We start from the raw sequence: 15,646 nt of genomic DNA, 5'->3' as shown, positions 1-15,646 counted from the left end.
TTGTAGTAGAAGTTTTTCAAGTTTTTGGAATAATATTTTGCTTGAATGTAATATGTGATATACTTGGTGTTAAACTTTTTGGTGAAATGTTTTTATGGTAGATAAACCCTTTGTTCCAAATTATCAAGGGTTTCGTTCAATCAATCTCGGGAATACTTATAGTTCTCGTCACGCGAGTAAGAGGTCGTGGACAACAATTTTTGTTGAGTAGGGTGAAAATTTTTCACCAGCGCATAGTCGTGTATCCTGGCCTCATCTTAAAAATTTTGTCGACAATAAATGAGTGCCTCGGATTTGACTCCTCCTATATAGCAGGCGCTAAGTCAGTATCTCTAATAAAGTGATGATTGAACGACCTATTGAAACACTGTAGTTTCATAATAATAATTGGTTGCTTCTTTCGGGATGCAATTCTGTCTTTCTCTCAAGATGCTATATAGTCTTTCTTGCGAGATGCAATTTAGTCTTTCCCTCGGTAGTTACCATCTCCGCCGTTTTTATCTGGTGTAATTCTACCTCACCGATAACCCGTGTAGTTTGTTTAGTCTGCTACCATCATACTCAGATGAGTCCGTAGACAGTAATGATGATTTCTTAAACGCTGCTTTAACGGTGCTTATTTACCTTCTAGAATGTAATAAGTCTTTTTTAAAAAAATGATATAAACCCAAATTAGGGATGTGGTCATTATCCTAAAAATACTTTCCTCGATCTTTGCACCAATTGAGGGTAGCCACCTATACCCGTGCAATCTTCGGTACTCGTTTCAACGCCATGCCTATCACACGTACAGCCTTCAAACTATAGCCAAGTCAGCAGACACGACTCTATTCGGTCTATAGTTGCACTCTGTCTAACGTCTACAACCTTCGCCCTTTGTCAACTGATGGGTGAATATTCCATCATAAAGTGTTGACAGTATACGCTATTTGATATTTTCTGGTGTAGTCTCGGATACGTCCCGATGACTACGATGCATTATGTTCCATTGGACTAAACTCGCATAGTTCTCCAATGAGGAGTAGCTCCTCCTTTAAACTGTAGTTCACAATAGTGAAGCTATTAATTCGTGGATAGGAGATTTACTCTTCCACAGGTCCTTCTCATAAATGATATTGACCAAATGTTGAAATGCCAAGGTATTGAAATGTCATGATCATTCAATATCCTGGTCGACAATACTGCTTAACAGTAGCCTCAACCAATGTATCAATTACTTGAAATATTAGGTAACCATATCAAATCATTCAAACAACATGATTTGCAAGGATTTGAGGTCCTCACTCTGGTCGCCATTCTGTCGCATAGCACTGTCACAAGTAACAAGTGTACGACTGCTGAGCATCGGTTTGAGCTGGTAGCTCACCGATACCAGCGGTTTGAGTTCGTGACTTGATAGGCTATATTCCAACTAAGTGTAATTGTCAATGATCGCACCTATAAAGGTCTCAATGCTCATAAGTTAAGAGAGTAAATTGTCTCATACAAAGTCACTAGTAAGGAGAATCGTGAGAGTATACACTCTGCACGTTCACCTAGTGATTTGTGTTCAATGTAGTTGACCGTATAAAATCTATATTTTACCGATATTTCTATATAATAGTGATAAGTTAATTTTACCACTTCTCGTTCCTATTTATATAAACTCATCTTGTTTGAAGTTTCAAGTTTCCTATGTCGTGCAATATTCTCCAAATATTCACTTAGCGGAAACGAGGGCACAGAGCGTCCAATGTGTGTCGCACTGTGACATCCCTATTTATTTCAAGATTGTATACTCCTTTGGTGAAACTGTATACTTAAAGCTGTATAGTCAAACACGAGAACAAGAATATGGTAACTGGATTAGATCTATGGAAAGGGGTAGTACCAAAAAAGAGTGTGGTGCAATTCTTCTTCTTGAAAAAAGTCTTTTGTCTCTACTTTTTTTTTTGAGCGGCATCTACTCACACATTCAATTGAGTTTACTCTTTTTGTTTTTCTTATGATTTCTTTGTCAAAATTTCCCATTATAGCAAGAAACATGAATTATAATTTAGTTTATGTAGTACTTGTCTCTTTTTTCCTCCATCTCCATTCTAACCTCTAATACTTTATTCACTTTGTCTGTCCTATATATCTTTTACTTGGTGGGGAGGGGGGGTAGAAAAGGAAGAGAGGTATTATTTCACGCAAAATGTGACTTTCACAACCGTACCGTATACACACAAACACAACTGAATAGCCTTTTTTTTTTTATAATAAGCTACATCCTGCATATAAACAAACAATGTAAAAATTTCCCAAAGTAGATAAATAATGAACGCAACAGTAAGGTCTGGCCAGCCTCCTAGAACTTGCCTTTTCTTCATTCTGTTTTTCGTTTGAATTTTCATTTACCAACGCTTGCCATACTTTCCACCCACCCTATACTTTGGTTATTAAACAAAACAGAAGAACAAATAATAACTAATAATGTCAATAAATTGCTCATTGCTCATTTTTTGTAAGGCAGTTTGTAAGAAAATACTATGCTGAGGGTTGTAAAGAAACAAAAAAAGAAAAGAAAAGAAAAAAAAAGAGAAAAGTTCTCAACCTCACTTGTGTAATAGAAACGGACACATGAAGAAAACCAATGCCTAAATTGTAAAGAATGAATTTATACATATTCAACAAGCAAGAGAGCTGAGGCTAAAGTGAAGAGTATAAGCGGGAGAGGGAGAGAGAGAGAGAGAGGGCAGAAGGGCATGAGGGCAGGAGGTGAGATGAATAATGAAACAAAAACAAGGGAGCTTAGGAAGATTTTCGCGTTATTTGAAGCTTTTCAATTGTATAAACATATAGGTGGTTATATGTTCATACGCTTATATTCACTAACCGTATCATCCCATGTCGTGTCATCTCGTGTCGTGTTTTTGTCTGAAGATTTTAGTCTTCAAAACCTCCCTTTCGCAAATGTACTGTTTTGCATCATATTGTTTTGATTTTCCAAAGCTCTCAACGGTCTACTTACATACGGGAAAGGAGAAAAGGTTAATTAATAAGGGATTGAAGATGTTAAGGGGAACAAGAAAACAGGGGGAATGGGCTGTATATTATGTTTCAGAATTAATAGCTTCGGAGAAACAAGAAACAAGAGAAAATAGAATTGATATAATCAAGATAACAAATCTCACTAAATCAAAAAACCTAAATCGCTTACAAGAGCTAAAAGAAAAGCCAAAAACCAAAAAAAGAAAAAAGAAAAAAACAGGAGAAATTTTTGGATGGTGCAAATAAATATTTCTTCACCAAACATTGCGTAGGTGGAGCCTGGCCAATACTTCAAATATACACAAATTCAGTATTTTATCACCTCTTTGCTTTCCGATTTCTTTTCTCTTTTTTTTTTTTAATTTTTTGTTTTTATATTATTTAGTTTGTTTTAGTTTCCAAAAAATATTTGGCATCGATGGTCAAATGATCTTTATATTTTGTATTATTACTATTTCTTCCTTCAATCTATACATCTATCCGAAAACACCGTTTCCAATTGACTAAACAACCATTTACTCTGAAATGATGTCAATCCAATAGTCTTTGCTCTCAACCTCATATTTCGGTCATCAGTAACCAATATACAATACTTGAATAATTTTGCCATGCGCGAGTTAAGTACTGGCGGTTCATTAAATTGATTGTTACTTTCGCTTTTGAAGCTCGAGTGCAGATAGTTATTATAACCATCGTGTATACTATATGGCTCACCCCCAATGTACTGTGCAAACGACCTGCTCGAGTTTGCACTTGTGTTTGCATGCGAACCAATTGTTTTTCGAGTGAATGGCGAAAGTTTCAAATTAAGACCTTTCATGGTTCTTTTTCCCAAGTCATCATACTCATTTACCGCATGCAAAATCGTTTCGTCAACATTTGTCCTCCAGTTGGAGTTGTTCTCAAACTCAATAGTTTCATTAATGTCCAGCGCCACCGTCCCGTCAAATCGCAAAGGAACAATCTCTCTTGTCAAATAAAGTTCACGAATAATGATAACAGATCTCGTGGCTGCATCGGCAATCGTCGCCTCAGCAGATTTTCTCAATGCACGTAATTCTTGAAACACAATTAATGGAATCGTAATCTTGATCACTCCATTTCGAACACACTTGAATATTCTTCCACAATGCTTCAACCAAATATTAGTGTCAAGCGTTATATATGTAATATTGCTATCAATCTTGTCACCGAAATTGCCTTCAATCTCATCATTGTTAAGATTACCAAGTGGATCTGTTGGCGTACCAATGAAGCTATCATTGTAGAAATCATTCACCGCCACACCAATTGCACTGCTGCCACGGTGGTGGTGAGGACCCTGATTAGTGTGATTCTGACTCTGGCTCTGACTTTGACTTTGACTTTGACTCTGACTCTGATTTTGATTTTGACTCTGATGGTTATGGTACAGCAGCTGAGGTTGGAAAGGCTGTTGGTTCAGTGATGAGATATTACCATATTCATCCTCATAAGGAATGATTTCATCATCCTCTACCCCCTCAAGACCGTCCTCGATAATGTCGTCTTCAAGCTCCAAATTCTCATCTTCATATAAATGACTATCCAATCCACCAAACCACAATTCATCTTTTTGAAGCGAAGTCAAAGTATTGTTTGCATACATTGTTAAATTCTCCGCTGAAATTGGTTGCATAAACCCATTCTGCGTAAACCTCACATCAGTAACAAAACTATCAGCAAAAGAGTCATTCAGTGGCTTCATGTAAACTTGCTCGTCAAACTTAAACTCACTATTGGCACGCACTAAGCCAAAACCATAATCATCAGCAATAGTTCTCGCCAAAAGAGTGATACGTACAATCCTCTCATCATTATCAGTTTCAAGCTTATTTTTTGACTTTTCATTATAATTATCCGAAGGCATATTCACCACTGGGTAAGTTCCACATATAGGATAATCAAATATATTATTGTTTTTCAATCCCGCCTCTTCTAAATCTGTATAATCGCTTTTAACGTTGATAAAGTCAAACCACAAAGTACCCCAACACTTCCAAACTTCAGGCAAAAACTCATTTTCGCAAAACCATGATACATACGGCAACTGAAGGTAGTGCGTGTACAACGCGCATAGCTTGGGGCTATTCTTGATAAATGCAAGTAATGAGTTTAAATAATTGATGAGTGATTCCCAAGGAAACAATGTCTTCAATAACCATTGAATCATTGGCTGGGCAATTGTATATTTCTTAGTTGCCTCACCCAAACTGATTAGAAAGTAAAGCCATACAATAACGTGGCTTGTTGATGCTTGCTTAGGCCCAACCAAATAATGATTCAAAATCCTCATCGATAACTCCAAAACTGACTTGTTGATGTATTGCAAACTATGGAACCAATCGTGAATATGCAACTGGGAAGCAGTGATTGATTGTCCATCAATGCCACTAGTAGAGCCAAGATTGGATAGCATTGCTTCTTCTGATTGGGAAACGCTTCTGGTTTTGCGTTTCCGATCTTTCTTATCTTTTCTTTCCTTAAGTGCCTCTGGCAATTCAAACAATTTGGCAAATGGATTCTTTGCATCACCAAACCCAATGAGATGATTGATGTTGGATAATGCAAACAATGAACCCTTGTTGAACCAAAAGTTCATCTTTTCCAATGTATTGGAAGCACTGGGTGCCATCATTGCAGGTGGTGCTCCAATCCCTCCTAAACCTCCAGCACCTCCTATACCTCCAACACCACTACTGCCAACACCTCCTACACCCAAGGACGTTGTGTGTGCAAGATGCTGTGGTAATTTCTGATAATATGGATTATGCGGGTCTATTCCACCCAGAGTAGCACCGACATTAATATTAGCACCAGAAGCAGAGTACATTTCTCTTGTGAAAAAATTGTATCCATTAGAGTCAGAACCAAATGTTAAGCCGTACCTCGTGACCAAGTCAATGCCATATTGTAGTTGAGAGTCGTGAATATTCTCAACTGACGTGCCTTCACTATTGCGTCCATTGTATATACTAAGTAAGACCTTATGAATCTTGATGAAATCTATAATTGGTAACTCTAATAATGATAGAATGTTCCTTTGGGTGCAAATGTTTTCAACAACCAATCGCAAGTAGTGCTGGGTGGGTACAAATGGGTCTCGACACGCAACAGATTTACTAATGTTCACAAGCGCATCTAAATTATCTTGCTGAACAGTACACATGTGGTAGTATATCTTCCCATGTCCGTAAAGAGTCCTCATTGATACCGAATACCAGTATTCGGCACTAATCTTCCAATCAATCGACTTTGTCGAGTACAAGGCAATTGCCATTCGAGACAAGTCACCCAACTTTTCTGCCCACCATCCTTCCATCTCCAAAATCGGATCCGTGAGGTTCGATATAATGTTGAAACAGTGTGATATAAAGCATGAGCAAATCTCATGGTCTTGGAAAATCCCCATAATGTTTTTCAAAACTTCAAGAAACCCAACTATTCCGTACACCCACATTCTCCTTGGGATCTTGTATAGTTCAACAATATTCTTTCCTGTTTTAAATTGTGTTTGATTAGAGGATGGCTTGAGTGAGGTGATAAGAAAGTCGTAATAGTTATCCAACAAGGCAACATTGTGATGGTACACTGTCCATAAATCATTCAGCAATTCTGATGTTCTAGTAGAGTTTGATGCGAGTGAAGAGTTTGATGTAAGCGAGTTGGCAATGTTTTGATTAACAACTTGCGATCCATATACCAAACTAGGATTTGGGTTTGTTGTAATCTGGTTAATTTTAATTGTAATTTCTATGCAATTTTTCTGTACTACTTCCTCATAGTTGACGATATTCTTGTATGTCTCTTTAAGTTTGGTGGCTAGTTGTTGTTCCTCATCCGACATAGTTCTTTGTTGTAGTGATGGCTGATCTTGTGATTGCTGTTGTTGTTGCTGCTGCTGCTGTTGCTGTTGTTGTTGTTGTTGAGTTTGCGAGGAATATGGTCGTTGCTGCTGTTGTTGTTGCTGTTGTTGCGACGACATTTGTTGCCTTTGTGGTGTTTGTAAGGTAGATGGATTAGTTGAAGATAAAATTTCTGGTCGTGAATCGGGCGGACACAGATCAGACAGATCAGAATGATTTTGGTTGGTTGTGCTTAGATGCAATGCATTATGGATATTGGGCGACGAAGGTACTTCGTATGCAGAAGGCGTAGGTGTTTTTGTATGCTGGAACACGTTCTTACGCATGGTGTTTGCCATTTGCGATGGCAAAACTGTAGTGTTGGTGGATGTTGTGGCGGGAAGAACGATGTTGCCGTTGTGATACTTGCGGTGATTTTTATCCTTGTTGTTGGTTATTAAATCGATGTCAATGTCGAAATCGAGGTCAAGGTCGATAATGGCGTTGTGGTTTCCAATCAGCGAGTAATCAGTACTACTTGGCCTATCAAAGGTCTTGATCTTGTAAAGAGGAGGTGTATTTAAAAGATGGTTTGCGTGATGTGTGTGTACTTTGTACTTTCGCTCTCGATCTATATGTGCAATGTACAGTCGACGATGTTGGTGATGTTGGCATATAAAATGCGAATGATGTAATTTTTGTTGGTTGTAAATTACCTGACTTTGAAATTTCGTTCCCCTGAGATCAATGTCTCCAGCAGTACCACCACCACCACCACCTCCACCCCCACTAACACCAAAACCATCTTTTTCCCCGCTATCATTTTTTACATCATTCATCACATTAGAGATGGAATCCCCGCGGAAGTGAGGTTCGGAATCAGAGTAAAGGTTGAAGTCGATATCGCCTTGAATTATATTGCCTGAACTATATTGCTCATTGTAGTTATCAGTTGTGGTTTCATACGTCGACATTTAACAAACTCAACAAGGATTTCAAGATAACTTGGAAGAAAAAGGAATAGAAAAAGAAAAGAAAGAAAAGAAAAAGAAAGGAACGACCTTATTACTATTATTGTAGTTGTTGTTGTATCACTCATGAGATATCTCTTTCGTAGAGAATACAAGGCTTAAACCAATATACTACATTGGTCAAAGTCTGAGAATGACGAAATGTGTAAAAAATAGTGAGGAGAGTGAAAAAAAAAGGGCAAAAGAATCAAAAAATGGGGAAAGAGGAAAAGAATCCATGGAAAAGGGAAGCTGTTGTCCATGCCATACTCACATCCAACCAATCCTATGTTCTTCTTTCTCCAACCTTGATATCTTGATTTGAACCTCCAAATTTTTCTTTCCTCCCCCCCCCCCCCCCCCCCAAACTTTCTCTCTTTTTTGTTCCTTTTTCGCATTGTCGTAAAGAATGCACTGAAATCGATTAAATCGATGAGTCAAAAATTTCCTCAAAATCAGGTGGAAAGGAAATAAAAATATGAGAAATAGAAAAAGGAAGAAAGAAAGAAAGAAAGAAAGAAAGAAAGAACGAAAGAACGAAAGAACGAAAGAAAAATTAAGGATGAGTTTTCTCTTATCCTTATAAAAGAAATGCATGGGAGAAGAAACAAGGAAGTTTTGAAGGTAAAAAGAGAATGTTTTCCTTTCTCACTTTTGTTCTTTTTTAGGTATTTCGTTGGCACTTATCCTATGATTTACTACCAGGATCTTGCATTAATATCTTTCTTCTTTACATTTGCCAGATTTACTCTTGCACTTTACCCTCCTCACCCCCCTCTCCTTCTTCTCCCCAGCATTTTCCTGCCTCGTATCACCTTCTACCATCTCTTTCAAATACAAAGAGATTTTAAAACGTTTTCTGTTTCCTCTAACTCTCCACCATCCATACCTCCACAGTGCTATCCCCAGATCTCCGTTTCCTACAATCGAAGTCTTTAGGCAACAATGCGAAGATCAAAGAAAAATTTAGCAAAAATAAAAGAAGGAAAGTCGACCAACCTATGTAGCTCAGGTGGGGTAAACAATATCACCACCAAAGTTATTCTAGGAATAATCTCTGTAGGTTCTTAATATAACCACCTAACAATGAACTTCATTGTGATTCCATTCTGTCGGACTTTCCCCTTTTACATTGGGAAAGCAGTTTTATACTCTTTCTTCTACATGACATCACCTAATGAGCATGACATATGCCATTTTGTTCCAGACAACTGCTATAGATTACTTTATACCTTTCTATGTAACAAATCTCTTTATTACAATTACATCTGTACTCTCTCTCTTTCTTTTTTCTCCTTATATCATTAAGTAGTTCTTTGTAAAGTAGTAGTTCCTTGTTATAAACCATTTGAATTTGACCTCGGAAGATACTGTTGTATTTTATCAATCCACTATCGCATTTGCAATGTCACGTGCATGGTTACTTCAACTCTCATTTTGTAAAATTTCTTCTTTGATCTTTCTTTTTTTCTTCTCTTTTCTTTTCTATTGTGTGGTGTCTTGCTATAGTCGTTTATTCTATTAAAAAATATTTTGCGACAAGTATGTAAAGAATTTGCGACATTGGTTAATAGCACATTCTTTCATAATCCATAGTCCATCATCCTTCTCCACAAATCAAGAGTCAACCTTAAATTGCTAATAAGTGTTGCCGAAATAAGGTAAATTGAAAAGAAAAGAAAAAAAGGAAACCAAATTTTAACTGTTTTAAATCAAGAGAAGTTTAGAAAAAGAAATGGCACGAAGATTATCGGGACTACAACGAGATGTGTTATCGCTATATAAGCAATGCATGAAAGTGACATATACAAAGCCAAGAGCAACACAACATCATTGGAGAAACTATTTACGAGAAGAGTTTCACAAGTACTTGCATCTACCGAAGAAACAATTTAGCACGATTGAACATTTGTTGCGTACGGGCAATCGCAAATTGGAGATGTTTCTGAACCCTCAAATCAAGGATATTCATTGAGTTATTACAAGATAAGGTGATTGATTTTATATTATTGCTAATATCACATTTGCACGTTCAGGTCATATTCAATGAATCTTGTTTCCTTAATTAATTAATTAATTTTTATTTTTTATTCTTTTTTCATTTTAAAAAACAGGATGTGAAGGATTAATGCCAATTCTATTTAAATCATTCAATGTTTAGACTATAGAATATATGTAAATTAAGAACAGTCATGGAAAAAAAAATGTATATAAGAAAAACTAAAAAAGAAAAAGGAACAAATAAGATTCTTCTCATAAATTAATCAAGTAAATATCTGGTTCAGCTCACGCAACAACAATTCTGTCAAATCATTTCTATGTCCCATATCAGTCATCTCGCGCTCTCCTGATTCGTCTCTTGCTAAAGTTGGCGCGAAAACCACACTGAGGTTCTTGAACCCCATTCTATTTAAGTGATTCATATCGTTGACTTTTTGTAAATGTGCACACAACTCTCTGAGTGTTGATTGATTCGCAGGAGGAAGTTTTCTCAAAAATTGCGTAAGCTCTGGTAACCTCGCATCTGGTGAAGATTGTCCAATATTGATAAACTCGTCATACAATGCATATGGCACTACCGGGTCTGGTAATTTTCTCAAATACCTCTTGAGCGCTGTGGTAACAGCATGAATATCGCCATCGGAAAGTAAACTCTCTAGTTTATTCAATTGCTTTTCGTCCAAATTAGCAGACTGGGTGTGGAGATTGGAAAACGCGTTTTCAATAGCAACAACAGCAGAATTACCACCAGATACACGGTATATACCTTCAAAATCCATACCTCTATCTTCAACTTCCTTCAAACATCTCGTTATTATAAATGGTATTGAACTATTTTCAAATTGAGCACGGCTTTGTATCGAGGAGTTGAATAATGGCGGGACATGTCCATCCTTGCCATTATTGGAATTGTGGTTGTTATTGTTGTTGTTGTTGTTGTTACTATCACTTCCTCCGCCATTCAATAATGTATCCAATATGTTTGAAGATGTTGACTTCGAAAACTTACTATTGCCATATGCTTGACCAGATGCATTATTGTAATTTAATCCATTCAATGGAATACGCAACGCTTGTGACGAAAAACTATTAGGAATACGAGACTGATTGTTTGAATTGTTCATGTTATTCAGATTGTTCAGGTTATTGTCTGTACTGTTTGTTGTAACAACTTGAGGAGTGGTGTTCTTTGGACGTCTCCAGAACTTTAAACGGGTTGCCTTATGTGTTTGTTCCTCTTCAACAGGAGGTGGTTGCATCTCTTGTGCTTGAGCATTTTGATCAGGTTGCCCATTGAGTTGGCTTGGTTTCTGTGGAGATTCCTGAGGGATGTTTTGTTGATAGAACGAATTTCGATGAGCGTTTTGAAGATGTTGTTGATTCTGTTGCACAGGATTCCTGAGCTCGCGTTGAGGGTTGTATTGTTGCTGCTGTTGTTGTTGCTGCTGTTGTTGTTGCAGCAGTTGTTGTTGTTGTGGATGGTGATGTTGTTGATGGGAGTGGTGGTGGTGGTGGTGCTGTTGTGGATGTAATGCACCTTTTAAAGGTGATGTTGACGACATACTGCTAGAGTTAGTTATGGTTGTTGAATCATAGGAAATGGAATCATTGCTAACTGATCTCTCGGAATTGGCAGATTCCAATGCTCTACCCTGTGCCAGCAATTCTTTATTTTCATCCACTAATTTCAATTTACATTCTTCCAAGTTTTTAGTATCATCCACAAGTTTTAGTTTATGTTCTTCCAAATCTTTGATTTCTGTTACCAAATTATCGTATCTTATCGACTCCATGGTAATTTGCGACTGTATGGATTTGAGCTGGTCCGTTAATTTCAGTTTCTCATTCTTGAGTTTTTTAAATTCCTGGTCCATTATAAATTTTTCACTCGAAAGTTTCGAAAGCTCTTGCTTTAACAGTTTGACATCAAAAAAGTCATTCTCAGAAGCAAACATCGTTGTAGAATCCGAAGTCAGTCTAACATGACTATTTGGCGAATGTCCATTATTATTGAAAGTTGCGGGATTAAAATAATTATTAAAAACATTACTAGCGACTGAGGCATCTGAGGTGCGACGAACATGTCCTCCTTGCGACTTGAGTGATTCTTCTCTAGGTGATTTGAAAAATCCAAATTTAGTCAGACTATTTCCTGACGTCGATCTCTTATGTTTCAAGTTTCGAATAATTGACGTTGTACGCGAGACTGACGACTCTTTAGCCTGTTGTTGCTGTTGTTGTTGTTGTTGTTGTTCTTGTTGTGACTGATGAAGATGTTCACCATCAGGTGTTGGCAGGTTCTCCAAGTTAGTTACGGAAGGCGTTGCATTCTTGATAATTCTTTGCAGACCCATATTCAAACTACTTGGAGTTTGCACAATTGGAGTATTGCTGCCGCTATAGTTACGATGATGATGAGGTTGTTGTTGTTGTTGTTGTTGTTGTTGTTGTTGTTGTTGTTGTTGCTGTTGGTCGTAGATTTGTCCAGGATGCGTTTGTGCAATTTCTTTATACTTATTGCTGCCGCGGTTATCACTATCATCAAGATCTTTGTCTCGAGGTTTCTTTATAGCTATGCCTTCGCTACCCTCATTCTCATGATCGTGTCCACCATATTTGACCCCTTCCAATCCCAACCCTTGATGTGCAGATTCTTCAAACTTGGGTCGATTACTGGCTGGTGCAACTTCTTTCCTTCTCACAGGAGTACTAGGAAGTGGTACTTTGGGTGGTGGAGATGATAGTTGAATTGTATTTTCCGGTTTCGACTTTGACCTAGGTGTCGAGATCACCTGAGGAATAATCTCATCATCGCCAGCAATTATATCAGTGGAAATCTCGTCATTTGTCTCTACTACTCTTGCTTGTCTATTCGCTTTTGCAAATGGTGAAGTACTCACAGGTCTTGACTCTTCAAAGTTTAAAGCTTGAAGTTTTGTGTTGTCATTGCCATGGATACTTGAGTTTCGACTTAGTAAAGTACCTGGAGAATCAACCATGGGAGATCTAATTGTAGTATTATGAAACTCGTTATCGTGAAATTGGTTCGGCGAAAAGAGTAAAAGATTCTTGCCTCTAGTTTCAACCGCAAGGTTCAGGTTCAGGTTCAGATTCAGGTTCAGGTTCAGACTTTCAAGCTGGGGTCTACCCTGGTTCAGACTACTTTGGCTTTGAGTTTCAATTTTCTCCGATGAGTAAGATGATTTTGAGCCCTTTCTGGGAATAACATCAGCAGCAGGCTTCAACTGATTAGAACTTGAAGTGACTTCTTCCGAGGGAGTAGTAACAATGTCCAAGTAGAGCTTTTGATCGCGGTCTGACAGACTACTATCCATATTTGGGGTTTTGAATTCATCTTCATAATCTGCGGTAGTCAATGGTGTTGATTGACTTGTTGTGGGTCTTGAGTTTGAGCTTCTGTTCCTCAATGTGGCACTCATATTACCAGTTGGGGTTTGCTTGTCTTCGTTTTCAGAATCAGATGAGTTTTGCACTTCCTCTATAGAGAAATCGTTATCAACGGGAGGTAATTTTCTTTTTGGCGCTTCAAGCACATAATTGGTATTCGGCAGCAGCTTCAAGATAGTTTCTTGTGAATGATAGCTAGATTGTAAATATGATGGCTGCTGAAGACTACTTTCACTATTACTATTGGTATTGTTTTTGTCGCTATTATTCTCCATGTTTTTGTCGCTGTTATTATTTGGCGACTCCATGGTTTTGGGTGACCTTGAAGAAGTGGTTGGTGGAACCGGTAATGACTTATTCTTGTGCGAGGTTACTGAGTTTGTTGAGCCATTTTCTTGTTTGTAAAAACTGGTTGTTGAGTCATTATAGTTTTGCAACATATAGGATTGAATCAAACTGTTTCTTGAGCTATTGGCACTGAGTCGTTTATGTTCCTCCAAGATTTGCAGTTCTCTGGCATCTTTTTCCTTTTCCAACTGTTTCTGTTTTTGCTGTAATAATGCCAAATGTTTCTTTCGTGCATCATATTTCTTCTTCTTCGCCATCAACTTTTCGTGGCAGTCCATACAAAATAAACCTTTTGATGTTCTCGCATATCTCAAGTCTTCAATCTTGTTTTTACAGGATCTGCATTTGAAACAATTGGAGCAATAGGCCTGGTCTCCTGTCAAGATTGCCAAATCGTCAATCTTGCGACCGCATTGTTTACAATTGTATGAGCAATTGGAGCAGATCAAGTTCCCATTACCCAACACTAGAAAGTTTGAGTTGCAGCCCAATGAAGTGTTGCATTTTGAGCAATTAAAGCAGTCAATGTGCCATCTATCTTCGCCTAATTCATATGCATGTCCTTCGCTAATTAAATTGCTACATTTCTTGCAAACTTCCCTCAGTCTGGATGTGTCAGGAGATGAAATGGAAGGTAAGTTTTCTGCATCAGTTGGTGGTGGTGGTGGTGGTTGTGGTGGCAGTGATGATGATGATGAGTGATGAGGTTGTGGGTATATGCTTGATCTCGACGCTGATTTTGGTAACACTTGTGACATTTGGTATTGTGGTAAGAGAAGAAGTGTGGAAACGTGGGCGGGGGGTATATATATATATCTGAAATATGTGAAGTCAAGCTATTTCTAAATGCAAATGTATCTGTAACGCGTGTTCTATAGTTACTATGTTGAGTTGAATTTGTTTTACAGTTTAGTAATGATCAACAAAATGATAAACTCTAAAGCTCAATAGTGACGCAAATAATGGGGGTGGGGGAAAGACAGATGAGACGCGGGCTGTGTACTTAGGTATGTAGATGAGCAAAATAGCGGTAGTGGTTGTTTTTGGATATTTATATATATATATATATATATATATATGTATATGTGTTTGGAGGTGTGTGTATGTATTTTCTCTAAAGTATTGGTATAAGAGTTTATAAGCAACTCTCTCTTCTTTAATGATTGAGCAAATGGATAGCCAGCTCTAACGGGTTCCTATGTATGCTTATTGTCTTTGATGTTTTCTGTATGGGGAAACGAACGTAATGGGTTTTCCCTGTCGTGTAGCTTCTAAAGGCAGGTGAAAAGGAGGGGCGGACGGATTCAGTACTCGCTTTCAGTTTTTGACTAATCGAGGTGTAGTGTAGAAATGTCTCTAAGAAATGGGAGATTTGAGTAAACTCTCTTAGATTCGAAAGCAAAGAAATAAAGGAGTAATAAGAAAGATAGAAAGAAAAACAAAAACAAAAAAAAAAATTATGTGTATATGAATAGAAAGATGGAAGAAGGGTGGTCAAAGGTTAGGGATGTATGTTGGGAAAGAAACAATGTGTGATTTTGGACAGTAATTTTGGTTGTAAATCTCGAGTACAATATAAATCAAGTTTCCCTAAGCTTTTGAGTGCTCTTCCTTTACATTATTTATTTTGGAAATCGAGAATATTCAGGACAGAAAAAAATTAAAAAAAAACAAATTAAAATTTATTTTATTTTATTTTATTTCATTTTATTTCATTTATTACAGTATACATCAATATGTAATTTATATGGATAATTCAAAAAGGAACAAAAGGGCATTTCTAAAAATATAAAATTGTAATCAACCAAGAATGCCTTCCACACAACAAAATACATTTTGCCTATTCCGTTAATACTTCCATATATGTATATACGTAAAGAGGTGTACGGATATGATTGTCTTATTTCCAACGCAGTTTAATTCTTGTCTACTATAATAATTTGTATAGTAACTACTAACCCATACATTACTACTAGAACAACTAGAACAACTAGGACCAATACA

The 15,646-nt window shown here is 37.3% G+C and overlaps 3 protein-coding genes across 3 annotated transcripts; 1 reads left to right on the top strand and 2 right to left on the bottom strand. All coding sequences in view use genetic code 12, as the record gives it.

Annotated features, from left to right (window-relative positions):
* Window positions 1-3,475: 3,475 nt before the first annotated feature.
* PVL30_004076 (uncharacterized protein) lies at window positions 3,476-7,849 on the bottom strand (the record flags this gene model as incomplete). Its single annotated transcript, XM_001524335.2, has 1 exon — window positions 3,476-7,849. The coding sequence occupies one exon, from the start codon at window positions 7,847-7,849 to the stop codon at window positions 3,476-3,478; it is 4,374 nt and encodes a 1,457-aa protein (XP_001524385.2).
* Window positions 7,850-9,620: 1,771 nt separating this feature from the next.
* Window positions 9,621-9,860, top strand: PVL30_004075 (uncharacterized protein; the record flags this gene model as incomplete). The annotated part of the gene is made up of 1 exon (XM_001524333.1): window positions 9,621-9,860. The coding sequence occupies one exon, from the start codon at window positions 9,621-9,623 to the stop codon at window positions 9,858-9,860; it is 240 nt and encodes a 79-aa protein (XP_001524383.2).
* A 289-nt stretch (window positions 9,861-10,149) lies between these two features.
* RGA2 (Rho-type gtpase-activating protein) lies at window positions 10,150-14,400 on the bottom strand (the record flags this gene model as incomplete). The annotated part of the gene is made up of 1 exon (XM_001524332.1): window positions 10,150-14,400. One exon carries the CDS (start codon window positions 14,398-14,400, stop codon window positions 10,150-10,152), a length of 4,251 nt encoding a protein of 1,416 aa, XP_001524382.2.
* Between the last annotated feature and the right edge of the window lie 1,246 nt (window positions 14,401-15,646).

This window comes from Lodderomyces elongisporus, chromosome 5, assembly GCF_030384665.1.
Source record: "Lodderomyces elongisporus chromosome 5, complete sequence".
Taxonomy (NCBI): Eukaryota; Fungi; Ascomycota; class Pichiomycetes; order Serinales; family Debaryomycetaceae; genus Lodderomyces; species Lodderomyces elongisporus.
This window is presented reverse-complemented; position numbering and strand designations above follow the sequence as displayed.